At 37.5% G+C, this 24,279-nt stretch overlaps 2 protein-coding genes across 2 annotated transcripts in view; one reads left to right on the top strand and one right to left on the bottom strand.

Annotated features, from left to right (window-relative positions):
* ptpn22 (protein tyrosine phosphatase non-receptor type 22) overlaps window positions 1-13,615 on the top strand; it is a 20,785-nt gene extending 7,170 nt beyond the window's left edge. The window contains exons 7-28 of the mRNA XM_058762916.1: window positions 2,433-2,492; window positions 3,014-3,156; window positions 3,759-3,825; window positions 3,909-3,986; window positions 4,076-4,156; window positions 4,337-4,452; window positions 6,573-7,138; window positions 7,230-7,319; window positions 8,154-8,225; window positions 8,306-8,377; window positions 8,470-8,597; window positions 8,704-8,731; window positions 8,835-8,909; window positions 10,407-10,466; window positions 10,603-10,665; window positions 10,892-11,028; window positions 11,251-11,278; window positions 11,463-11,525; window positions 11,630-11,739; window positions 12,507-12,537; window positions 12,646-12,756; window positions 12,944-13,615. Coding sequence (XP_058618899.1) covers window positions 2,433-2,492; window positions 3,014-3,156; window positions 3,759-3,825; window positions 3,909-3,986; window positions 4,076-4,156; window positions 4,337-4,452; window positions 6,573-7,138; window positions 7,230-7,319; window positions 8,154-8,225; window positions 8,306-8,377; window positions 8,470-8,597; window positions 8,704-8,731; window positions 8,835-8,909; window positions 10,407-10,466; window positions 10,603-10,665; window positions 10,892-11,028; window positions 11,251-11,278; window positions 11,463-11,525; window positions 11,630-11,739; window positions 12,507-12,537; window positions 12,646-12,756; window positions 12,944-13,005 — 2,241 coding nt within the window. The 3' untranslated portion in view covers window positions 13,006-13,615. The remainder of the gene's footprint in view (window positions 1-2,432; window positions 2,493-3,013; window positions 3,157-3,758; window positions 3,826-3,908; window positions 3,987-4,075; window positions 4,157-4,336; window positions 4,453-6,572; window positions 7,139-7,229; window positions 7,320-8,153; window positions 8,226-8,305; window positions 8,378-8,469; window positions 8,598-8,703; window positions 8,732-8,834; window positions 8,910-10,406; window positions 10,467-10,602; window positions 10,666-10,891; window positions 11,029-11,250; window positions 11,279-11,462; window positions 11,526-11,629; window positions 11,740-12,506; window positions 12,538-12,645; window positions 12,757-12,943) is intronic.
* Window positions 12,944-24,279, bottom strand: LOC131531826 (lysine-specific demethylase 9). Its single transcript, XM_058762917.1, has 7 exons — window positions 23,258-24,279; window positions 21,577-22,205; window positions 20,652-20,789; window positions 19,329-19,471; window positions 19,057-19,224; window positions 18,837-18,945; window positions 12,944-16,947 (listed from the first exon to the last, which is right to left on the bottom strand). Exons 1-7 carry the CDS (start codon window positions 23,841-23,843, stop codon window positions 16,384-16,386), a joined length of 2,337 nt encoding a protein of 778 aa, XP_058618900.1. The 5' UTR covers window positions 23,844-24,279; the 3' UTR covers window positions 12,944-16,383.

Here is a 24,279-nt window from a genome sequence, read left to right as displayed (position 1 = left end):
TTTAAGACGTTACTGTTGTGATTAGTAATTAATTGGTTATTCTTTATTAATTGGTCATAGTTCACAAGTAGTTCTCAATGAGGAGATTTTTATTTAGCCGTTGATCATCCCGTTTATGCCATGGTCATTTGCCAGCATTCACATATTAAAGATGTTAATAATATTTGCGCTGCAATATTTGACCGGAACGATAAAAATGGCGGTTATTTTCGTCTGTATTACTATTCAGATGTAACTGTATGTTACTATGGTTAGCAATGTTTATAGGAAGTGCATTAATATAGAACGTGATTAAACTGACCTGGAACTACCTGTGCAGTTCAACGAATTTAATCAACACCTGCCAGCCAATCAGAATCGAGTATTCAGACAGACCATGGCATAATTCAGAATTCATTGTTCCATCACTGATGGCAGGCTGTCCTGGCCAAGATGCAGCAAAACAGGCCCAAGCCATGATACCACCACCACCATGTTTCACAGAAGTTTCTTGAGCTGGAATGCAGTGTGTTCTTTTCTCCGATCATAATAGCTTCTCATTTAAGTAAGGGATAATCAACGGCTAGCTGTGCATTAAACAATTTGAATGCACGACCTGGAGGCGAAGAACCACCTGACGCGTAGCATCAAATCGTTTAATTCACAGCTAGCCGTTGATTATCCCGTTTATGCCATGGTCATTTGCCAGCATTCACATATCAATATATTATATATAAGTCTCTTTAAGACAAGTCATGTCACTCGGTGGCCATCTTTGAAACGCCTCTCGGGCATCCAAGTCCAGCTCCTATCTCTTTGAATGGGGAAACATCAAATTCTCCAAAACTGTTCTCTAAGCTTACAATTAAATTTCATATTTGAAATCACCAAAGAAATCTGACGACAACTGTATCATAAATGTTGTTTCTTTGGTAGTATGTTCCAAAGCTTGCCTACTATTCTGATACATACTCAAAAGTATGTAATTTTTCTTCACTAAAAGAGTACATACTTTTAGGGCGAATTGGGACACAGAATACGAGTGATATGTCTTGGGTATTCTATAGTCTTTGATAATATTAATAAAAGCATTATTCTTCCGCCAGTGTAGTTCCTCAGAAACATTGTGCTTCCAACAAAGTGGTTGCCGAGCAACACACAAATGTAAACAAAGGTGTATGTTTGTAGAGTATAACATTGAGTGAATTCTGACTGTGTCACCTTGTATCTATTTATATATGAATAGTTTAGATGCAAAAACCTCTAAGTGCCGTCTGAAATTTTCTTCTAAAATGAGCATTTTTAACATGGCTCCTATGTTTCTGTTCAGTTATTTCACTTTAATGGCAAAGAAAATAACCTATTCATTGCCATTACACCGAAATGACTGAACCTACACACAGGAGCCTGAAAAAAATGCTCATTTTAGAAGAAAATGTCAAAGGGCACTTAGAGGCTTTTGCATCTATACTCTTCATATGTCTTTAGTAATATCTTAATATATCATTTGCACACACGAGCATTATCTGACTCGGCTCCTCCCGACCGCAGATGCAGGTTTACAAGTCACTTTTTCCTGCGTTTTTCAGTCAATTTCTTGACTTTCCCTCCCTTATGAACAACACATTTTCTTACACGATAAAAGCTCCTTGTGTTTTCTCCGTTTGACCGATTTGAGCATCCATAAACAACGCAAAACACAGACATTTTGAGTTTCTGCTACTGATTACTATGGAGAAAAATCACTTCCTGCCCTCCAGCTGCATTTTGCGCTTCATCAAAATCATGTGATTGCAAACAACCTGTATTTACAACAGCTTCGAACTTGGCTCAACCAATCAGAATCAAGGACCGGAACTATCCGTTCTATAATGAATATTTAATTGTGCCAGCTTATTTGCCTTAATTTTACATTTAGATTACCTTTGTCATTTTATAGGACTTATTTGCATTGAGAAATGTTGGTTTTAATATGAAGTCATTTTTCATGTAGATTTATCACATGTTTCACCCGTATTATGAATTAGGGTTAAAGAAATGTTTTTAAGTGTAAAGTTTATCTTTAAAACACAAGTAATGTAATAAAACTTCTGAATGTAATCTTTAGCAAATTTCAGAACATCAGCGTTGTTTCATATTGTACTTTATAATTTTGAGCTGCATGCTTAAATTCACTTATAGCACTTAAAAATGTTTATTTTCAGTTTATTATTTATTTATTCATTTAGACAAAATAGTTGAAAATAGTTTTCAGCTTATTGTGTCAACCAGAATTTTACATTGGTGCATCCCTTAAAAACAATAATGTCATATTTAAGGGTTGTTCTGCACCTTTTAGCACTAGCTTGGATCTTTAATCGGTTTTCACTATTGAATAATGTTAGCTAAAATATTATTTGCAAATTACTGATCCAATAAGCATTCCAGTCATGCACATGTTTGATTTTGTCTAGGAGTCGGATGAGAATAAGGGAGAATATCTGACACGGACTCTGAAGGTGACATTTAAACAAGTAAGTAACATTTCTTTGATCTTAACTTCAACGCACTGAATAATATTCAAAGCTTACCCTTTACCATCTTTATAGTTCATACAAAAAGATTGTTCATTTATTTAAATTATTTTATTGCTTTTATCCCCTTGCTTTTAAAAGAATATTTTTTCCCCCACTGTCCTGATTAGTTTATAAACTGATCGCTGGATGTGTTCACACTTCAGTCAAGTTCAATGAGCTTTAAAAATACTGCTTTAGGTTAAACATTATGTTGTGGTGACCTATGACTCATCCATACATGTATTTTCCTCCTTGAAAATGTCATTGCGTAAGAGTATTCAGTATTCAGCTTTAATAGTCAAAAAGTACAAAGACTGTGCAGACATTGTAGTGTAACAAACATAAAGACAGACAGGTGCTGACATTTCTGCACATGTTTTGTAGTGATGAAAGAAAACCACCAAAATGTGGTGGTTTAATGATTAGAAACCAGGTTACCAGAAGAAACAAACAGTCTATATTACACCGGTTATTTCCAGGAGTCTCGGACACTGAAGCAGCTGCACTATGTGAATTGGCCAGATCACGGAGTACCTGACTCCATTCCTGCCATCCTGGAGCTGCTGCAGGACATGCGGATTTACCAGGATCATGATGAGATTCCCATCTGTATTCACTGCAGGTAAAACCCTATCTGCTGGGATCGACTGTTAGGATTAATTTTGCAATGACTGCATTCGAGGGTAAATCAAATAAGTTTGAGGTCATATTGTGGCCATGGTGGAAATTTTGGTGGAAATGAATGTAAGACACTGATACAAACAACGTTGTTTGTAACGGTAACCATGGAAGATGCCCACCTTTAACTTTTACACAGGAAATGTGTAGGTGGTTGACCAACAACAAGCAAATACCCCAACAAGCATCTGCACTGAGTTACAATGACTTTACATAGCAAACAAAAGCAAATGGATATTTGGATGGATATATTCGTTTTTAGATTAGCTAAAGATTACATTCAGCAGTGTTATTACTAATTACTAAATATTAACCATTATTAGTGTTGTAAAGATTAACTTTAAATTTTTAAAGTTTTTTCACACAGAATATTCTGAGCACCCTATAGGCAGCTCATTTACTTCAAATGAAATTTTTTCATCGCTTATGTAGCAGACTCCAACTCATACTACTCTCAAGGGACTATCAATCTAAGTTGTTCAAAAGTGAGAAGAGAGAATTGTGTTTTCACTGTGGCTCATTCTCTTGGAACTCTTGAATTTGCAGTGCAGGCTGTGGAAGAACAGGTGCATTGTGTGCCATTGACTATACCTGGAATCTACTGAAGAGACAGGTAAGAGTTCAAAAGCTTTCATTACACTGACAAAATATCATCTATATTCTGACAAGGTTCTGATCTTATTTTTTCTTGTTTAGATTATACCAGATGATTTCAGTATCTTTGAACTGGTAAAGAACATGCGCACACAGAGGCCCTCTGTGGTTCAGACTAAGGTAACCAACTTAGTTTCTGCTTAAATTGCCATAACCAATAAAAACAAAAAGTCTACATTTTACCTAATGATAATTTCTTCTCCTCCTAGGAACAATATGAACTAGTATACAGGACAATCAACTTGCTGTTTGAGAGATATCTGGCAGCAATGGATGAATCAAACAGAGAGGTTAGATATACCATCATTATTACTCACTCTTTATTTATGTAAATATATAAATACATAATTTTATTTCTCATTGGTTTTGCTTCACAGTTATGACACATTATACAACATAGTCAGAGCATTTATATGGCATGCAGCCTTTTTGCATTGTTCAATGAACAATTTAATTTGATCATCAATCAGGTCCCAGCTTCCCCTTCTCCTGTCACCTTAAGCAGTGGGAGTGAGCTCTCGGACTTCAGCGACTCTGAATCAGAGACTGGGACAGACCTCAGAGCATTGCGTCAAACTGATCACAGGTATTAGGGAATATCTTGCTTTAATACAATTTATACAGGTTTTAAAGGAATTGCTCACCCAAAAAGAACATTCTTTCATAATTTATTCACCCTCCTGCTGGTGAATAAATTTACATTTTTGGTTGAACTATCACTTTAAAGCTGATGTGTGTCATTTCTGCTCTAATAACATCACTAAAGATGATGATAATAATAATAATAATAATAATAATGGGCCTGTCCCAATACCCACATTTGCGGTCTTTGCACTTGAACACTTGTCTACTAACATGACGTAATTCCTGTATTTGACCCAAGTGGTCAAGTGGGTGTGAACAAGTACGTGTAGAACTTTTTATTACCTGATGGAACACACTACATCATAGTGCTGAAAACTTGCACTTAATTTTTTAACAAAGCTTTATTTACACATTTAGTTTTTCAGTTCTTTGCACTTTAAAATAAACATTCTTTTGAGCAATTCATACAATTTTTTAATTAAAGGGATAGTTCACCCAAAAATTAAAATGACACCATGATTTACTCACCCTCAAGCCATCGTACGTGTATATGACTTTCTTCTTTCAGACGAATGCAATTTGAGTTATATTACAAAATGCCTTGGGTCTTCCAAGCTTTATAATGACAGTGAATGATGGTTAAGATTTTTAAGTCCAAAAAAGTGCAACCATCCATCATAAAAAGTGCTCCACAAGGCTCCGGGGGGAGGGGTGGCACTTCATTTGTTTCCTCCGACATTTTTTTCTACAAATTCTTGTTTTGTACTTTAATTCGTGACGAGAGTTTTGTTTTGCTCTCTCCTCTGTGCTTCCGTGTTTGTCACTTCCTGCGTCATCTGCTGGAAGGCCACTCTCTCATGAACGCCCGTACGACATTTAACGGAAGCTAGAGATTACGGTTTATAGCGTTTTAAATATGGATATTTTTCTTACACAAACACATTGCTTCGATTCAGAATGCCTTTATTAACCCCCGGAGCTGTGTGGAGCACTTTTTATGAGGATGGACACACTTTATTTTGCTTCAAAATCTCGACCACCATTCACTGCCATTATAAAGCTTGGAAGAGCCAGGACATTTTTAAATACAAGTCTGATTGTATTCTGAATGAAGAAAGTCATGTACACCTAGGATGGCTTGAGGGTGAGTAAATGATGGGGTAATTTTCATTTTTGGGTGAACTATGCCTTTAAGTGATAAAAAGCAGTTGCAAATATTTTACAAAATATGCATAGGCCTACTCATCTCTGCAACAATTCAATGTGCAACACTTTTTTTACTACCAAATTATGTAATATCAAAGTAATTCAACTTGCACTGGAAAGTTTTACTATGCTTGTCCCTGAACATGATGTGTTACACTTAGCCTCAAGTACCACACCAAAGCAGTATTAGAGATTTAGTGTGCATCAAGGATACTGAACTTTAGCATTTTTCAGATCTGGGGAAGTCTTTTGCACTTATTTCCTGTTGCATACACACATTCTCATGTGGCCAAGATAATAATTGTGGGTACGGGGACAGGCCCAATGATTGTTTCCAGAGGTTTTTTCAAACACTCCCCCATCTGTCATTGACCCACCCTCACCCTCAAATTAACACCAGTGGTTAAACCAGTGTTGCTGTGTAAGGCTTCTCAAACAGAACAATTTTACTTGAATTTACACTTTACATTTAAATGTCATCAACATTTTTTAATTGTTTCGTGTCAAAGGGAAATTTCACACTTAGCTGGTTTGGTTCGATTAAAATGTTTGATTGCTCTGTTAGTGTGGTTCATTTGAAAAAGTATGAATGCTTCCATTTGAACCTTGATACGCACCAAGGACCGAGACTCCTAGAAAAGCCTTGGTGCACTTCCAAACAAACTCTGGTGCAGTTTCACTGAAATATGAATGGAACACGGACCAAGAACAGGATGTGTATCCTTATGCCTTTTATGTTGTATCTTTGGGTTCAGTTTAAAAAAAAAAAAATGACAGCATGAATGCTAAGCAAACTAGGACTAAATGTATAATTTTTGTTTTTTGTTTTTGGTCCAGTCTAAAACATCCTAAGACACATTGCAACTGTGTTTGTGGTATTCCTGATCATAACAAAATCTTTCACTGTTTTGATAGGAATAACGAGATGGAAATCCCTATAAATGAATTCAATCACATCATACACAATGTCACTTCTTGGCCACAGCCTCATTCAGAACCATTCAGTCAAGAGGTCATCTCCACAAAACTCAATCCTGCAGACATGCTCAATACGATGAGTGAATGGACCCAGATTACAGATCAGAGGTCATTCATAGCAGCAACTCCTCAAACAGACTTTGGATCTCAAATAACTGAGCCATCCACCAGCTTTAACACTGATCTCACCCATGCTGCATGCTCAAACTATCCCATCAGCCTAATACAGGAACTGAGGCCAAGTAAGAAGCATCTGGAGTGTGCAGAAAACCAAGATGTCAGTCCTACTGCCACAGACCACAACCCTAACATCCCCAGGACAGTCTGCTACACTGTGGAAGATCCTTATTTTGGTCCTGAGTCTCCACCTGTTAGCGACAATCACAGTGTTATGGACTCTATCATTCATGAAGCATGGATGAAGGACCCCTGTTTCACAATACCTAGTTTAACGCTTAATAATCAGGTATTAGAACTGCCAAAACATGACTGCAATGACAAAGGTATGAAAACCAATGGCTATTTTAGCAATTGATTTCTTAAAACTATGATGCATCACTTATGATAATTTCCTGTGATATAATTTGTATAAAGGTGCAAATAAACCTTCATCTGATGAAGACACTCCTCCTCCTTTGCCAGAGCGAACACCAGAGTCATTTATACTGGCTGATGAAATTAACGGTTAGTCCAACTAATGCTGCATTCACGTGCTATCGGAATTATCGTAAATACCAGCTTCCTAGTCGGAATTGGACATGAACGGCCTTAGTATGGTATTTACGATAATTCCAATAGCACGTGAATGCAGCATAAATGTCTATCCTCCACATGCTATTTTAGTTGCATTTTATATACTATATACATTACTATTACATTAATCTATTAATATCTCGAATTGGCTTTTATTTTTATTTTTCAGTTTTCATTTTTATATTAGTTCAATTTTATGTGCTCTTGTCATTTTTAATATTTCTGTTTAGCTTTAATTTATTTTATTTCAGTTTTAGCTTTTACTTAAAGCCTTTATGTATAATGCATCATTAAGGTATTCATAATGAATTGAAATGCATTTTATTATAATATTATAATTATAAAATTTGCAGATTCCACTGTTTATCATGCGTTTTAATGCATCATACTTTCTAAAGGTCTTAAAATGAAGTATTATTATGCTTTATAACTGTGGTTACAATTATATATGAAATCATGCATCATGCAATGCATTATATAGGCTTCATGAAAAGTGTTATTGAAATTTTAGCACTTATTTATTTCTATATAATATTTAAATCTTCTGTTATTTAACTTTATTTCAGTCACTGAAAATGGTTTAAATAATAGATTTGTGTTTATTTATTAGCTATAGTAACAATAACAATACTGATTCTCACTTACATAAACTGGCTTTTCAAGCCATACAACATATACAAATTGGTCCAGTACATTTTCTTAAAGAACTTAAAGAAAGCAAAAGATTGTTTAAATCTACATCACAATATATGGTCTTGTTTCCAGATATCAGTGAAAACACTGAGATGTTGGAATTGGTGATCCCAACCAGCTCAGAATCTGAGAGCATCAATAAAGGTCAGAATTATGCACACTTGAAAATTTGTGTATAGATTTGATGGACATCACCTGTAAATGTTCCCGTTTTCTCTTAAAAGACAGCCCGCCTTCACCTGTGCCCCCACTGCCTGAGAGAACTCCAGAGTCTTTTGAAATGGCCAGAGATGAGGGTATGACAATGATGGGCAGGGAATGAATCTATAACAAATTTCATGTCCTCACTTCTTTGTACCTTATCAAACTGTCATCTAATTTTCAACAGATTTGGTACAAAACATAACACAGGAAAAGCCACAGGATATTGTAATGAGAGTTGGGAAATCTCTAGAATGGTCTGGGCAAACAAATGAAGCTCAGACAGACATGAAACGATCTTGGTCCAGAAGCAAGGTGAGAGGACGCAGGGTGTACAGCCTAATGAATCATATCGGCATATTAATAGAACAGACCAACCTAAACATTGTAATCATAAATCAAATTATTTTCTTTATTTCAGAGCTTAAAACTTAGAATGTCACTTCCTGGTAAGTCAGTCATATATATTTAGGATTTCAAAGTCATAGATAAAACCGCAGCAAACTACTAATTCTGGCTGCAATGTTGACAACTTCCTTTTTTTTGCCGCAGCATCATCTGCTCCACTCAGTCCTATTCCAATCACAAGTCACAGTCCTCCTCCCCTGCTGTTCAAACAACCTCAGGGTAAGACTTAGCAGGAATAGTGTATGGTACAAATTTAACTTTGAATATACTCTGCAGAAACACACAGGTATATACTGGTTTTAAAGCTAGGTGACATTAAGCAAGTGAAAACATGCTATATTTACACATGCATATTTAAGGAAATTTTAAAATGCGCCTACCTTCAACAATGGCTACAAAAACTGACAGTATAACGATGCAAACAAAATACCATACAAATCTAGAATTTTGGGAGTCGATTCACTTGTGAAAGGAAGCTAGGTGACGAAACCTTATGTACAACATTAATAAACAAATCAAAACATTGTTTTGAGCTGAATGCTAGCTGAGGTGGTCACTCAAAATGAATACACTTATCGTCACATATTTCATGATTAATGACTGATCTTGTGTCTAATGACCTCTTGTTTCAAAGATAGGCGTCGCACTGTTCAATTATTGTTTAGCCGCCTCGGTTTAGAAGCACTGGTGTTGTGAACTCCTGAGCAAATCTTTTGGTGGACGACTAAATGCCTGCGTCCCAATGTGCATACTAGCCATCCTAAAGTCTATGTGATAGTAGTAATTTTCAATACTCTCTAGGGCAGATAGGGTGGATAGTATGCACGTTGGGACGCAGGGAATGACTTACTTAAATAGACACTCACTGCTCGCCACCTACTGGTAATAATATAACTTACAGAAAAAGTCACAAATGAATCAGTAAACGAACCCAAACGAGTCTTTTTATTGAATAACATTCACAAGAATTAATCAAAATCCCCAATTGTTTTCCAGCGTGGATTCGTCGTCAGTTTTACAATTCGACTCTCAATTCCTAACGCCTGGTCATGGAAGAATTCATTCTTTCTGGGATCCCAGATCTAGATCTCTGCAGAATAATTTTTGGTTGCAAATTGTATATTTTAATTTTAGTCTCAGGTCTAAATTTTTGGTTATCAATTTATCAATCAAAATGGACTGACAGAAACATTTAAAGCATCAAATATATCCACACATAATTCATAATTGATTCTTAGGACATTTTAATTTCAAGTGGCTTAAAGGTTTGTGGCAACACTGAGGATACATGTTTGTAACTACCTTTCCATACTATATACTTGTTAAAAACAACTAGGAGTTTAAAGCTGCAGTCCGTAAGTTTTGCCTCTTTGTCGCCATCTCTGTTTGAAAACCTGGAATTGCAGCTCTGTGCGGAATTATCTCGCTTGCGTGAGTTGTGAGTCGGCATGGCTGCAGCGCAGATGAATCTAATGTTTTGAGGTGAATGTGTGGCAGTCAGTCACGCACCAGTGTGGATGTTTACTGTACTTCGCAATCACAGATTCTAGTCTACGTCTTGGAATATATGACCCAAATAAGAATTTTCACCTTATATTGCCATCTAAACAAGTAACAAGTCTGGTTACGGACTGCAGCTTTAAGGAAGTTCTGTCAGTGTCATTCTGGTTGATTGTTTTAATATAGGCTATTTTTTACTTCCTATTTTTAATTTAGAATCTCTGCTGCACACCCCAACACCACGTGAGCAGGCATTCAGCTCAGTTCCTGGGACAGGTAGGCTACTGTGTTTCACATACTCCAGTCCAGTGTAACCGTTCAATTTTACAGTCTCCAACATACAACATATGTGCTCTGATTTAAATATAGTCTACACGACTCACACTAAGTTTTGTGGTTTTGTTTCATAAAGAAAGTGTAACTCCGCCACTTCCTGAAAGAACTCCAGAGTCTTTCATTTTTCACACGGAGAAAGGTGCAGTACACAGGACTTGCAGTATACAGAAAAACTACATTTCCACTACATTTATTAACAAAGCTGAATTTATTATATATATATATATATATATATATTAGTTAAATATATAATAATAATAAATAAAAATAAATTATAATATATATATATATATATATATATATATATATATATATATATATTATTATATATATATATATTTATATTTTTTTTTTTTTTTTTTTAGTTAAAGTGGCCGACAGCAGCGCCCCCTGTCAGCCAGCTGAGGCAGAGCAGCAGAGACTGAGAGTGGGCACGTCTTCTGAATGGTCAGGCAGCTCCCAGCCCAGATCATTCCTGGATCATTCTTGGAGCCGAAGCAAGGTTTCGTTGCATTTACCTTTATACTATTACTACATACTTTATACTCACTATATACTAAAAGCAAATTTTGTCAACGTTTAGGAGTAAAGCATATAGACATAGCATATGGACTAGAAGAAACAAACCTCTAATTTAATTTAAACAGAAATGCTGTGTTATGATTTTCCAATTGTATGATCAATGCTTGACTCATTCTTGCCAAAATGTGTCATTTTCTAACAGAGCGTCAAGGCAAAAAGTTCAAAACAAGGTAGGCTGGTGTTTCCACTGTGTCCTCCCACACCTCAGTCACTAGTATCATTACAACATAACATGTACAAGCAAATTTGCCCTCTCGAGTGCACTGCAGTGTAGTGTTTGTCTCTGCGCGACAGAGATAAAGAGGCCGCACTATTATTGGATCTATGTGTGCACAGCTGTGTTTAATTTTACAGAGTCTCTATCTGTGGCTCCGCTGACTCTGCCTGTCGCTGTAACCATAGCAACTGGAGGCCAAGGTGAGTGACAGCATGAATCCCTTAATGGTGATTGATGTCAGTTCATGAAACTGCATAAGCATTACTACATGACCTTAGTTTATCTTGCCCTGTGGCTAATACAGTAGAGCACCAGACGGCACCCAGCAGCCAGCCAGCAGCAACGGGACCAACAGAGAACCAGTCGGACAAGGGGGCAGAGAAAACATCACTGGTCAGCAAGGCCAGGACCAAGGTTCACCTTCTAAAGTCTCTGTATTTGTTAAATGTACAGTGTGTGGCATAATAAGCATGTAAAATGTAGGTTACTGATGGCAAATTTATTTTGTATTATATGTTTCCCACTGAACCCACATACTGAAAATAACCTGCCTTGAATGCACTTTAAAGGGGCCGTTCACACAGAGCGTGTTTTTGTATTCCATTACACAGCTTTTCCATTGTTTGTTTTTTTTTCAAACGCCATGTCAAGTTAAGGAAGTTTTAAAAAAAAGTGCACCCTATCTCGCATTTTTAAACACCAAAACTGATTAGAGGCAGTTCACATAGAACACATTTTTGCATTCAACCATGCTTACTAAGCAGACATGGTTGTGCGCTAAATGTTGCGCTCATATCTTTTGCCTTTTGCCTTTTGCAGCATCTCATGCATGGCATTCTAAAAATGTGGAGCTGAAGTTAAAAGAAGTTCCTGCATTCTTTTCTATTCTGCAATTCACATTTTTAAATGGCAGAATGAGTTAAGGGCGTTCACACAGAACACATTTTTGAATTCCACTGCGCTATTTGTCCATCGTCTTTATATGTAAACGTGCTAGGTGGACATGTTTGACGCGTAACTTAAGTTAAAAGAAGTTTAACTTTTAAAAAACATGTCTTAAAACAGTTTTCTCACTGTAAAAAACACAATCTATGTGAATGGTCTCTCTCATGTGAACAGTCCCTGTTGCTTTGTATAAAAGCAAATATTATAAATGTTAATACATATTTTCGTTCTTACAGAGTATTAAGTTTTTGAAAGGAAAACAGAAGAGTATGTATAATAACCACTTACTACTAATTCTATTAAAATAAACATGTAAGTCAAAGGACAAATAAGTAGCTGTGTGTGGCTTGAATATCATGTAACTGTCATTTGCAGCAAAAATGGCCCCGCCTCCGATCCCGCCCCCAGCCCCACCTTCAGACCAGTCTCCAGCCCCACCTCAGTCTGCTCCACCACCCTATGGTGCCGCTGTTGGATTCTTATTTTGTAAGATATGGCCCCCTTTATTATTTAATATTAATATTTTTAAAGGACCAAATACAGTATGATTCCAAACTGATGTTCTGAGAGTTTAAAAGCTGCCACAAGATGGAGCTACTTTATTTCATATTTCTTCAGTTCTTGTTGATTCCTGGCCTGTGCATGACATAGTGACCATTTTCTTACTACACAGCTTTTGGATCTCGTTTTGGAAAGCCAAAAGGCCCACGAAATAAGCCAGGAACATGGGTCTAGTTCATGCTGAAGGTGAAAGAAAAGGAAAACGGCCTCACAGGACAGTTCAAAAGAGCAAAGTTTTCTTTCGCTGTGGTTCTTGAAGGAGAGAAGCACAACAACAGACCTCACTCAATAGATGGACATATATAAAGATTGTGCTTTTGTCAATGACTTTTACTGTGTGTAAAGGTATAATGCAAATGAACTGCCTTTTTAGACTTTAAATATTGAAACGTGTTGCAACTTTATGCAGCTAAAATGTATATAAATGATTACAGATGTGTAATTAAAGACAAGATAATAAAGGGGATGAATGTACTGAAAAGTAGACACTTCTGTAATCTCATAGGTAACATTTTAATGTATTTTATAATATATAGCGCTGCAGGTAACCATGGCCAATCAAGCTTTTCTGTCACATAACGTTGGGACTTAGTAACAGTGCATTTGGTGCCATGTCTATCTGAAAGGGATGTAAAATGACAGAATATCTATTGTCAAGTTTGTTTTGTGACAGTATTTAACTCTGCCTTTTCTTATTTGTATATTTTCAATTTCTGATGCAGTGAAACGCTTGGTACACTCATAAAATTGTTTATTTAAAAAAATACAGAAAAAAGTCTATGCATTCCATTGCATTTTTACACAATTGAAAAGATCCACATGACAGTTCTATTAAACGTAACTTAGCATTTACAAAACATTACTTTGACTATGTTCATAATTGACTATCTAATTAGTCCTTAAAAATCAATGAAATCGAAAAACTTTATACAAATATCAAACAGAGCAAATAATGAATCGAACACACAGAGCATGCCTTGATCCCTAAGTGGATTTGTCCTATATTACAAACGACCATCGAAACCTGATCAACACAGAAAAAAAGAAAACTAGCTGCCAAAATTCAGAAGAAACATAGAACACTAAACATCATGTTTATTTCAATATAACATGAAACTGTAAGGTATAAAAGCATAATCGTGTGATGCTGGGCGGGAAACATGTCTGAAACTGTATATATGGGAAGATTCATCTTAATGGATTGGTGTTAAGGACACCAATGAAGACATCTTAAAAGAACTTTAAGTATTCTGGGTGAAAGAATGAAATGATCTTTTTTCTTTCTTTTTTTTTTTTTTTAAATTAGGCAAAACTGTTAAATCTGCAGCACCTGTAACTGAGGAAATGCCATTGAATAGTATAGGGAATTTTTTTTTGTTAAGGCTTTCATACCTGCCTATATAATCCTAACCCTAATTTAAAAACACTGGGAAATATAGGAAGCAGACTTGATTCATATTGCACCATTTTGAATTCTCTATAGGTTGTTTCTTTATTTTGTTGGCTTTGGTGGCCAATAAAACTGTCACCTTTAGTTGCTTTTGGATAAGTAGAATTTGTATCACAGAGTAAGCATGATTTTTTTTTTATGATAATACATACCCAGTCTTTACTTATTGCCAGACTTTATGAAATTCCATCACAATTAATGCTTTGCACAACTTGAATAACATCAATTAGCTTAATAGCAGACAATTAAAGACTCAATAAAAGGCACTCATTTATAGAGGATGCATTTGATTAGGGAAAGCCATTAGATCATTTTGTTGAAACCATAATCAATGTAGACTGATTGGCTTGCTGGTGTGAAATTACATTCAAATCAGTCATTAGCAATACTTGGCATCAACAGAGAAGCACAACTACTGCCTATAAACCTTTCAAAAACACTAAATGCCTGCTTTAAGACTTAATCCCATTCAAAAGAAACACGTCAACATGTGTAAAAATATTACTGACACGCAACTACACTCAAGTGAAAGCTAAATTGCAGTCATCCAACTATCTTGGAAAGTCACCCTAGAATGCTCATCATAAATTACTATGGAAACTTCAGTTCAAACACAGGAAACAAGTGTTGTGCAATAGCACTGGACATGTGCCTTCTGCTACTATACTCATAAATAATATCAAATGCTTTTTTGAAGGAGAAAAATTTGGGTAGCAGATTATGGGAAGAGCAACATATAATAACAGTTTTCTTGTACACGAAAAACAGGAGTTTATTCATGCCTTGTTAATGTATATTACTGAGTTAATTAATATTTGCACTGACTGATTGTCAGAAAAAAAAAATAAAAATAAAAAAAATCAACAAATGCTTAAATTGACCAAAGCAACAAGATTAGTCATTTGGGACATTTAAAAAAAAAAAAGTGGTGACAATGACACAAAAACAAAGAAAATCAAAGTATGATTTAAAAAGATCTTTCCGTTGTGAATCTAAAACTACTCTGATAGTATGAGCAGAATTGTGTAAAATCTGAATGGAAGCTTGTTTAGATGATCCATCTGAATCAAGAGACCATTTCCTTTACATGAAGCTCATACGAACATGTCAGAATTATAGATTCAATCAAAACCCAAAAATCTGAACGTATGGATTAGACTGCTATAAAACTTTAAAGTAAAGTAGAAGGAGACTTGACCAAATGAAAAGGCATCAGAATGTTGCCCCTGAGTGTAGGTTTGGTTATTTACATTTCCATCCGGACTTGATGGAATATGCCTTCCTAGTCAAAAATAAAAACAAAGCACAACAGCTTCTGCACACAATACAGACAGAAAACAAACATGACAAATGAATTCATGACCATGACCTTAAAAGACGGACTATTCTGGACAAAAATAAATAATTAAAATGAACAAACAAATGAACAACCCTCTTGTGGAGGCCGGATCCTATTTCCTGCATACATGAGAGGTAATGCACAAGCTCCTCTTTGATAATTACTGCTATTAGTCGTTCAAAAAATAATTCATTTTCCTTCAAGCGAACCAGAGAAAGATCAAAGAAAAAGCAAATATCTCCCACGTTAAATCGATACCTACTCGCTAGTCTAGCTTAAATACATCAAATATTTCAGTGACATTACACCATGGGAAAAAAATAAGACTATTGTTCTCTTTTAAGATGTGATTGCTGCTCTCCACTTGTGACAGGCACTTTTTTCCTTGTTTTTGTCTGTAGAAACCAATTAGCAGATCAACATGATGCAAATGACGGCCAGGGAAACAACATGAAAAGTCCCTCTTGAGAGATAGTTAGTCTCATTTATAATAATAATAATAATATATAAACAAATATAAAACAATACTGAGTAATCAGCAAAAATATATTTCAAATTAAATACTTTGGCTGAGAAAAACCTAAAAAGTACTCACGGGGTCATTTCCTTAACCAAAATCTAAAAAAGAAAAATATAGTCTTCATTTTTAGGCAAAGTCCAGATATTCCTTTTTTTTTTCTTTTTTTTTTACACTGTGGAATGTCAGTCAAGTCTGTTAGGCGAAATAAAACCCCATCCCTCTGCAAAAGAAAGGATTTGGAAGTTATTTGGGGAAATCCGTGGACCTGCTGCCGTTGAGTGAGGAGTCTGATGCAGGCTCGGCGGGAGCCTGTGGAAGCATTTGCTCTGGTGTGGGCGAGGACAGAGGGCAGGGTGCTGGGACAGGTCCGGCGGAAACAGTGTGGGCGGATTTAGCCGGCTGCGGAGGCGCAGGCTGCGGCTCTCTGGGTGGCGTTGCAGGCCTCTGGAAAACCAGTTCGTCCGTTTTGGCCACTCCACCTTGTGCCGTGTCCGCTTGTTGCCAAGAGGCGCAAGAGGTGACTTTGGTGTCCGGGTGAACAGGGGATGAAGAGGGGGGAGGACATGATGTGGAGCACAGGTCCTTGGTCTTAACGTCCTTCGATTCCTCCTCCTTCACTTCCTCGGAGTAGTACTGCTTTAGACGAATGTGCCAGGCGAGGCTGCACACGGCCGAGACGGTTTTGAACTGGTGGATCACGTTGCGAGGGATGAAGTAGATGTCGTCGTCACAGAGCTGCACGCGAACGTAGCGGATGCCTTCTCGCCGTAACTGGTTGAGTTTGGCTTCGTCCACCCACTGGACACACTGAAAAGAGAGGGGCATTATGGGAATGCTGACCTATTTTATACCTGTCTACCTGTATATCATCTCCACACCCGTTCAGGATCATGAATAAGTTACTGTTTACCCAAAACCACATGGCATTATCAGATCAGATTGTGATCTTAAACTAAATATAAATTATGTATTAGAAAAAAATAAATTCATTACATATAAAAAATAAAAATAAAAAAAATAAAAAAAAGTATCAGCCCCGCTTATTTATGCTGCTTTTTCAGACAATGTTTTTAACACTTGTTTTGACTTTCTTTGAAACTATCATAATTTTTGGAGGGAAAAAAAGTCAATGCCTTGTTTGAAAAGTGTATAAAAGCTTAATCAAAAATTACTGTCAGTCTACAGCTGAATCACAGCAATAGTGGTATTCAACACATGCAATATTACATAAATGTTACTTATTATTTTTGCCAGTTCTTATACTTCAATTTAGCTGACTTGAAATAAATTAAAAAGCAAAGCTGCTGACTACACAAGTGTTGTCACAACGTTCAATATTTTTGATATCATGGAAAGAAATTGGCACAACATTAAGAGCATACAATTTGAACTGTATCAACAATTTTGACCAGAGTCAAAAGTTTTTTTTAAATCAGCCAAAACTCTCTGAGATTCCCCAGGAATGCTAGAATGCTAGCACTAAGTGGGATAACAATAACAATAATAATAACTTAATTTATAAGAAATATTACTATTCCAATATAACTGTATAAATGTAAAATAAAAAATGAATAGTATAGCAATTATTTTAGAAATAAAAATACAATAACTGTAATACTCATTACAAATCTGTGTGAAATGCTGTAATCACCTGCCTACAAAAATGTGGGATATTATGCAAACGTAAACAAAATGTAACTGACTCAGCTTTCAATCCCAAATGCATGGTAAACTCCACAGCACATGCAGGGATGAAGTTTGCGGCATTTACTGTGAGCTGAGCCACTTAAAACACTGGATCATGGGTTGCGCGTGTAAATGAACAGTGACACACTTTGCTCTGAAACATGCAGACTATATAGCAGGGTTCCTCAACTCTTACCCTGGAGGTCCAATCCACTGCAGAGTTTAGCTCCAACCCTGATCAAACTCACCTGTCTGTGATTTTCTAATGATCCTGAAGACACTGATTAGCATGTTCAGGAGTGTTTGATTAGGGTTACAGCTAAACTCTGCAGGAAAGTGGATCTCGAGGTCCAGATTTGAGGAGCCCTGCTATATAGGCCTAGTTATATACTTAAAATACACACTCTGCTGTGCATCAGTGACAGCGTAATAAAACCAAAAAAATGAATACTGAATGTAATACCCAAGAAACTATATTGTAATTCCATACAAAAACTGTCTCGTAAGTTGTGTAACTTGCCATGTTAACCATGACTAACTGTGCGTTCACACCGCCGCCACATTAGTTCCCAAGTATTTTCACGCTAGAGCGCTTGTTTTTCAGCCGGAATGCAATTCATTTGCTCAATACAACACCGATTTGACCAGTTGGCATGTATTGGTTTATTTCATTAGTAAACATGTAACTATAATTGTTGTAATTATAAAGTTCTTTCCATTGATCAATTTCTTATTTTCACAATTAAAATATTTCATGAGGTTAATTTATACCCTACTTGTGGCAAGTCTGCACAAGATCAACATCCTTGTTTCCTTTTCGGCTCCTTTAAATACAAGACCAAGCGTTCGATCGTCAGAGCGTCAACAAATCTTTCTACAGCGTCGTTGGCAGGGCGGCCAGAGCGAATTTTGACGCTCTCACCGGCGGCGGTGTGAACGCACGGTAATATAAACACACAAGCCCACAGTCTGTCCTGAAACAATCCGTTTAGCAGTAACACAGCTCCTACCTGGGACACAGGTGGCTCATACAAGTCTAGTTGAAGCCTTTGAACGACGTCATTGAAGTCCTCAGCGTGAAAACAGATTACATCTTTGGTTATCCGTGGCCGGTCACTCCTATGGGACATGAGAACATCAAAGGTCACTTTATCTATGGTTAATTACACACGGCTTTTTGCATGTACTAGCATGTGCATATGTTTCTGCGTGGCAGATGGCTGCACTCACCATTCCCCAAACTGCACTGCTTTCAGGACACCCACAGCTGCTGTACTCTGCCAGTCGAAACTCTGGCCAACGTGATCAGCGTGGGCTCGCGTCCGATCCTCGAAGAGCACCTCACGTGGTTCACTGGCTCTCGGGAGGTAATGCAAGTTCTTGATCTCATTCATTGATCTACAACCAAAATTAAAGTGTTTTGTGAGGCACTACAAAGAGCTTCAAACTGTTTTAATCTTTAAAAAAAAAAAAAAGTGTTCAATTTGCGGTTGAGTCAATACCTTCGTCTCTTGAATGGAGATTTGGGCATATCGGCTGTGGGGACCATCTGCTCTCCTGGTCTCACCCACATAATGGGACCATCGTCACTCTGAGACCTGCAGTCAAGCTTTAGGCTAGACAGGCTGCCCCATGGCAAAGTCATCTGCATAAACAAATTAAACATAAGTCGGGAAGTTAAAACAACGCTGTAGTCTTGCCCTGACCATTGTCTGAAAGTGTGAATGCAAGAAACGACTGGATGATGAGTTCTCTTTTCAGTGCTGACAGATTTCCTATTGAAACAGGACATTGGGATGGAACATATCACAGCCATTATTCATGACTTGCAACTTGCTGTTGCTTAGGAATGCATATCAGTTACTGGCTGATATTAGAGACTTTTTATTGATATTGGATAGTTACAGTGAGGGAAAAAATTATTTGATCCCCTGCTGATTTTGTACGTTTAGATTACCTTTGCCATCATCCAATACTCATTTAAATCTTTAAAAACTGTAATAATGTAAAACCAAAAGTTGTTGGCTTTTAGAGGGGCATTCAATTCTAAAAAATGTGTATATGTCCCAATATTTTGGTCCATTTATTTTACCTACTATTACACTACTATTCACTAAAGTTCAGGTTAATTTTTTGCTTTTAAAATACTACGGTCATCAAGGATACATTAAATAGATCAAAAGTGACAGTAAAGACATTTATAATGTTACAAATTTTTATTACAAATAAATACTTTTTAAATGTTATTTCTATTCATCAAAATATTAAATACCACAAATCTTTGGACCTTTGATAATAATAAAAAAATATTTCTTGAGCACCAAATCAGCATATTAAAATGATTCCTGGAGAATCATGTGACACTGAAGACTGGAGTAATGACTGCTGAAAATTCATCTTTGCCATCAGAGGAATAAACTACATTTTAAAATAACTCTTAAATAACTCTATTTTAATATATTTTAAATTGTAATAATATTTGACATTCTACTTCTACTTCAAATAAATGCATTCTTGTTGAGCATAAGAGACTTAATTTCAAAAACATTTAAAAAAATCTTTCAGGCCTCTGACATCTGGATGGTATACACACATCTCAGCAAATAAACATGGACTAAAAGTCACAAATCTCAAATTTTGATGTTATGGGATTTTTTAAAAATAAAGAGATGCAAACAAAATCACATACATAGGTGTGCAAGACGACACTATTCATCTAGGTCCAAATCGCAAGAAACAATGAAATGAAACACCATTTGCACTACAAAACACCGTCAGCACAAAGCCTTTCAAACTCGCTCATCTGTGAGAGATTATGTCCTAACCTTCAGAAACGGAGACTCCTCAAGCATGTCCAAGAACTCCGGGAAGTAATCGCCCACCTCCTCATCTACTGCACCGACCAGACTGATTTGCCTCATGGGACCAGCTCTATATGTCCCAGAGCAATACGTTCGGCTCACCTGCAACACAAAAGCACTTCAGATCCAGGAAACATCCTAACACACACCCTTTATCTTAGTGTGCGTTTAAAAAAAACAAACCCTAAAATGAACCTAAATGAAAACTTCAGTGCGTGTCTTTTTTTTTTAGAACTTTACTACATTTTAAAGTTTCATGATACAAACATTTATGCAGAGAAAGATAACTATATTATTGTTCACACCAACAGAAGAATAACGATGCGTTTATTAAAAGCACAAGCTGCGGTCATGCCGTTTGCTGCTTTAAATGCTCAAGCTCTTTCAAGTCAGGTGGATTCTGACAGGCTGTCAATGTTTCTATCATCTGGAAGAAATCAATCTGAAAGTGACTCACATTATATTTTTCATCTGTGTCATTATTGTTATAGTTCTCACAGAATTAGAACAATTATTAAAACATTACTTATCATAGTTATTGTCTATTGTACTTGCCTTTAGGTTTTTAGACTGCCATAAAATTAAAATAACTTCCATAAACTGTGATTCTCCTGCTTGTTATAAGAATGAACGCAATAATTTCAGTTTGTTTAATCTCCGAGACAGCAGAAAAAAAAAAAAGCCTGACCGTTTGACTGCGGCTAAATTTGGTCTACATCACTCAAGACTGTTATTGTACTTTGAACGGCCACCTTCTAGCCACCTGACTTGTGTAAATAATAAATGCACCTGCTTTAAAAGTCCTCTAAAAGTGGGAAAGGCTAAATGAATTGTCTAGACTTCATTTAGCGAGCTACACATCATAATGTATCGTGTCATGGATTGTCACCTGGGAGTGGAAGTTGGCAATCGTGGTGGTCTCAATGTCCTTTTTACCAAGGATTTCCATCTTGACAGGTGTATTTGGGAAATTGAAGGCAAAGTAGTCCAAGAAATCGGGCAGGTAGGCAGCCGCTCCGTGCACCACAGCGAGAGCATAACGTGCGGCTCCTTTAGGGTGTTCAGCAAAGGCGAGATCCAGAAACTCCTGGGCGAAGCTTTCGGTGTCCTCTGGTCGCAGTAAAGACAGTTCATCTGCGTAAGCGTGTAGTACAGACGCCCCTCCATTGGGCTGCTTTTCCTCATGGATCAGTTTGCTGAAGGAGGTGTTGGTCTGAAGCCACGAGCTGCGGATGTAGTGGTCTCGGTGCGAGAGGAACGGCTTCTTCTCAGCTTTGGCAGTGTGGTACTCACCTAAGCTCAGACACTGCTTTTCATCTTTGATATACGCATGCAACACAGGGTCTTCAGAAGATGGCAGAGCATCTGCTGTCAATCCTGTAGACAGCGTCTGGACCTCTTTGTTGTGCACGCGCAACTTCTTGCCACGCTCATCTTCACGATGCCGCTTCTTCTTTTTCTTTTTCTTTAGGAGGTATTCTTCCAGGGTCTGGGTTTTGCCATTCTCATTATGGGGCTCTGAAAAGATCAACAGAGATGGTAGAAGTTAGAAAAACTATTGACTGTTCATAACGTCTAGGTCTTTACCTATGTAAAATTGTAAACATGAAAAACCTCACAAAAATTCTTGTGTGGCTACTTGAAAAGTTGTTAGATACTACTTGGTAATCAAGTCCAGCAATTCTGGACATTTGGTGGTCCTGAAAGAAGTTATCTCTGTAATACGCTCCTACCTCATATCTAATACTACATTTACACCAATTACCATGGTAACTACTGACCACAGTTTTGTGAACAATGCCATAATTACTACAGTTTTTGTTATTACCCAACTCATTAATTCTATATAAAAAAAAAAAAAAAAAAAAAGTTTGGCGGCTCCATGTTACAATGATTGTGACAGATGGTAATATTTACAGTGTTTTAAATCTTTACACAGCCGTTAAGGCTGCTCTGTGCCTGCTCAAGCCTCTATGTAAAGACATAATGACGCATAACAGGCAGGCTAAATTAAGCCTGCTCTGACCCACATTAGCCCCCAGTCTCCAAGCATACAGCTGTATTAGCCGTGTGAATGCACACATTCTGCCACTTCAGAAGCACTGTGTCAACTTTGATATACAACAGTACAGTATATAGGGTACCGCAAAACACTTCAAAAAACATCAAAGAATTGTGTCTAAAAACATGGCATTGTCATGATATCGTGTTAATAACAAGCCAAAGTAGTATCGCATTACTTATGTTTGTGAAATTACAGATTGGCGTAGTTACAGCGAGTTTAGTAAACATGACAGCTGTAAAGAGAACGTCTCTAATACTAAGCAGAGTTAAAAAAAAATTTAATTGCATTTTATTCAAAAGCACGTTGGCAGCGGTGAAGTTTCTTTCTCAGTAAAATGTAGTAATTCTGCTCATCTGCACGTACACTGAGCTCTAGTGAATGGGGGCGTGCTCGCGCATGGGTTAGCAGCGGAGGCTAACGGCACTTTCTCCGTTCACTTCTCAAGTTGGAAGCCAGCCAGAAATATAAAATCGTTTGGCTTACGTCTAAACACTATTAAAGTTACCTTTCTTCTTCTTACATTCCCCCACTTTAACATTCGCCTCGGCGTTTTCCTTCTTGGGCTTGAGTTTGGCGTCCTTCTCGATGTGTTTGGGCTTGTTATTGGGGGTCTCGGCCTTCGCTACTTTGAGCGGTGTGAAAGTGAAGAGCGGGGAAGGCGGCAGGACCGTTTTCTGCGGGACGTGAGCCGCTGCTGGTGTCACTTTGCGCGGCGGCCATCCGGGAGGTAATTCTTTCTTGGCGCTGTGATTGTGATGATTGTTGTGATGGCGGTGTTGCACAGGTGCCTGCTCTTTGCTGAAGTTGCGCGCTTGGCTGTTCTGTTGTTGGTGCGGTGGATGCGCTCGTTGTTGGGCATGTTGTTGATGGTGTTGGTGGTGATGTAGCTTTATTTTCTTCGCTTCCTTCTCCGCTCTCTCGCGCTTGTCATCGGACGGCGAACATTCCCGTTTTTTCTTCTTTTTCTTCTCTTTGGTGGCTTTGTCAAAGCTGTCCCTGCTCTTCTCCTCTACTTTGACGCGCAGTAGATCGACCTGTGCAGCCATTTTGCACGTAAATTTAAAAGGCTTTAAGAGGGACTTTTTGCGCATGTCTATTGGGAGCTGTAGTTCTTTTGTCCGTGTCCAATCGGAGCTCACGCGATTGTAGTTTTGCCGCTCGGAGCGCGCATGCGCACAATCGGTAGCTTTGTGGGTAGTGATGTTTCTGGGCTGCCATGGTTCAAGGGCTGCGTGCGCTGCTGCACGCACCGCGGCCAGTGACTGACGTAATGCTGTAGCAGCTTCAGGGTTGGGCGCGGTTCCGTGTCGTTGAGAGGAGATAAATGCGCTCTGCGCTGCCTGAGCTCACAACCAACAAAAGAGCAGCACACAACATCCTGGAGATAGGCTAATAGTTGCACGGTGTTGGATTAATTTAGTGGGCGTTTACACGGGACGCTTTCTTGCCCATTGGGCTATTTTTGGTTGGTCTATTTATACAACATGAGTCAGACGGAAGTCTTCAGATATTGCGTCTCATCTGGTG

The sequence above is a fragment of the Onychostoma macrolepis genome, chromosome 23, assembly GCF_012432095.1.
Source record: "Onychostoma macrolepis isolate SWU-2019 chromosome 23, ASM1243209v1, whole genome shotgun sequence".
In the NCBI taxonomy this organism is placed as follows: Eukaryota; Metazoa; Chordata; class Actinopteri; order Cypriniformes; family Cyprinidae; genus Onychostoma; species Onychostoma macrolepis.
The sequence above is the reverse complement of the archived record's forward strand: the minus strand, read 5'-3'. Positions and strand labels throughout refer to the sequence as shown.

Bases quoted from the DNA above. Each gene is read 5' to 3' on its own strand.
- LOC131531826 (XM_058762917.1), bottom strand. From the start codon at position 23,843: ATGCGCAAAAAGTCCCTCTTAAAGCCTTTTAAATTTACGTGCAAAATG. The intron at 22,206-23,257 runs GTAACTTTAATA...TGATCTTTTCAG, and splicing joins GGAATGTAAGAAGAAGAAAG to AGCCCCATAATGAGAATGGC. The intron at 20,790-21,576 runs GTGACAATCCAT...TTTGTGTTGCAG, and splicing joins TTGCCAACTTCCACTCCCAG to GTGAGCCGAACGTATTGCTC.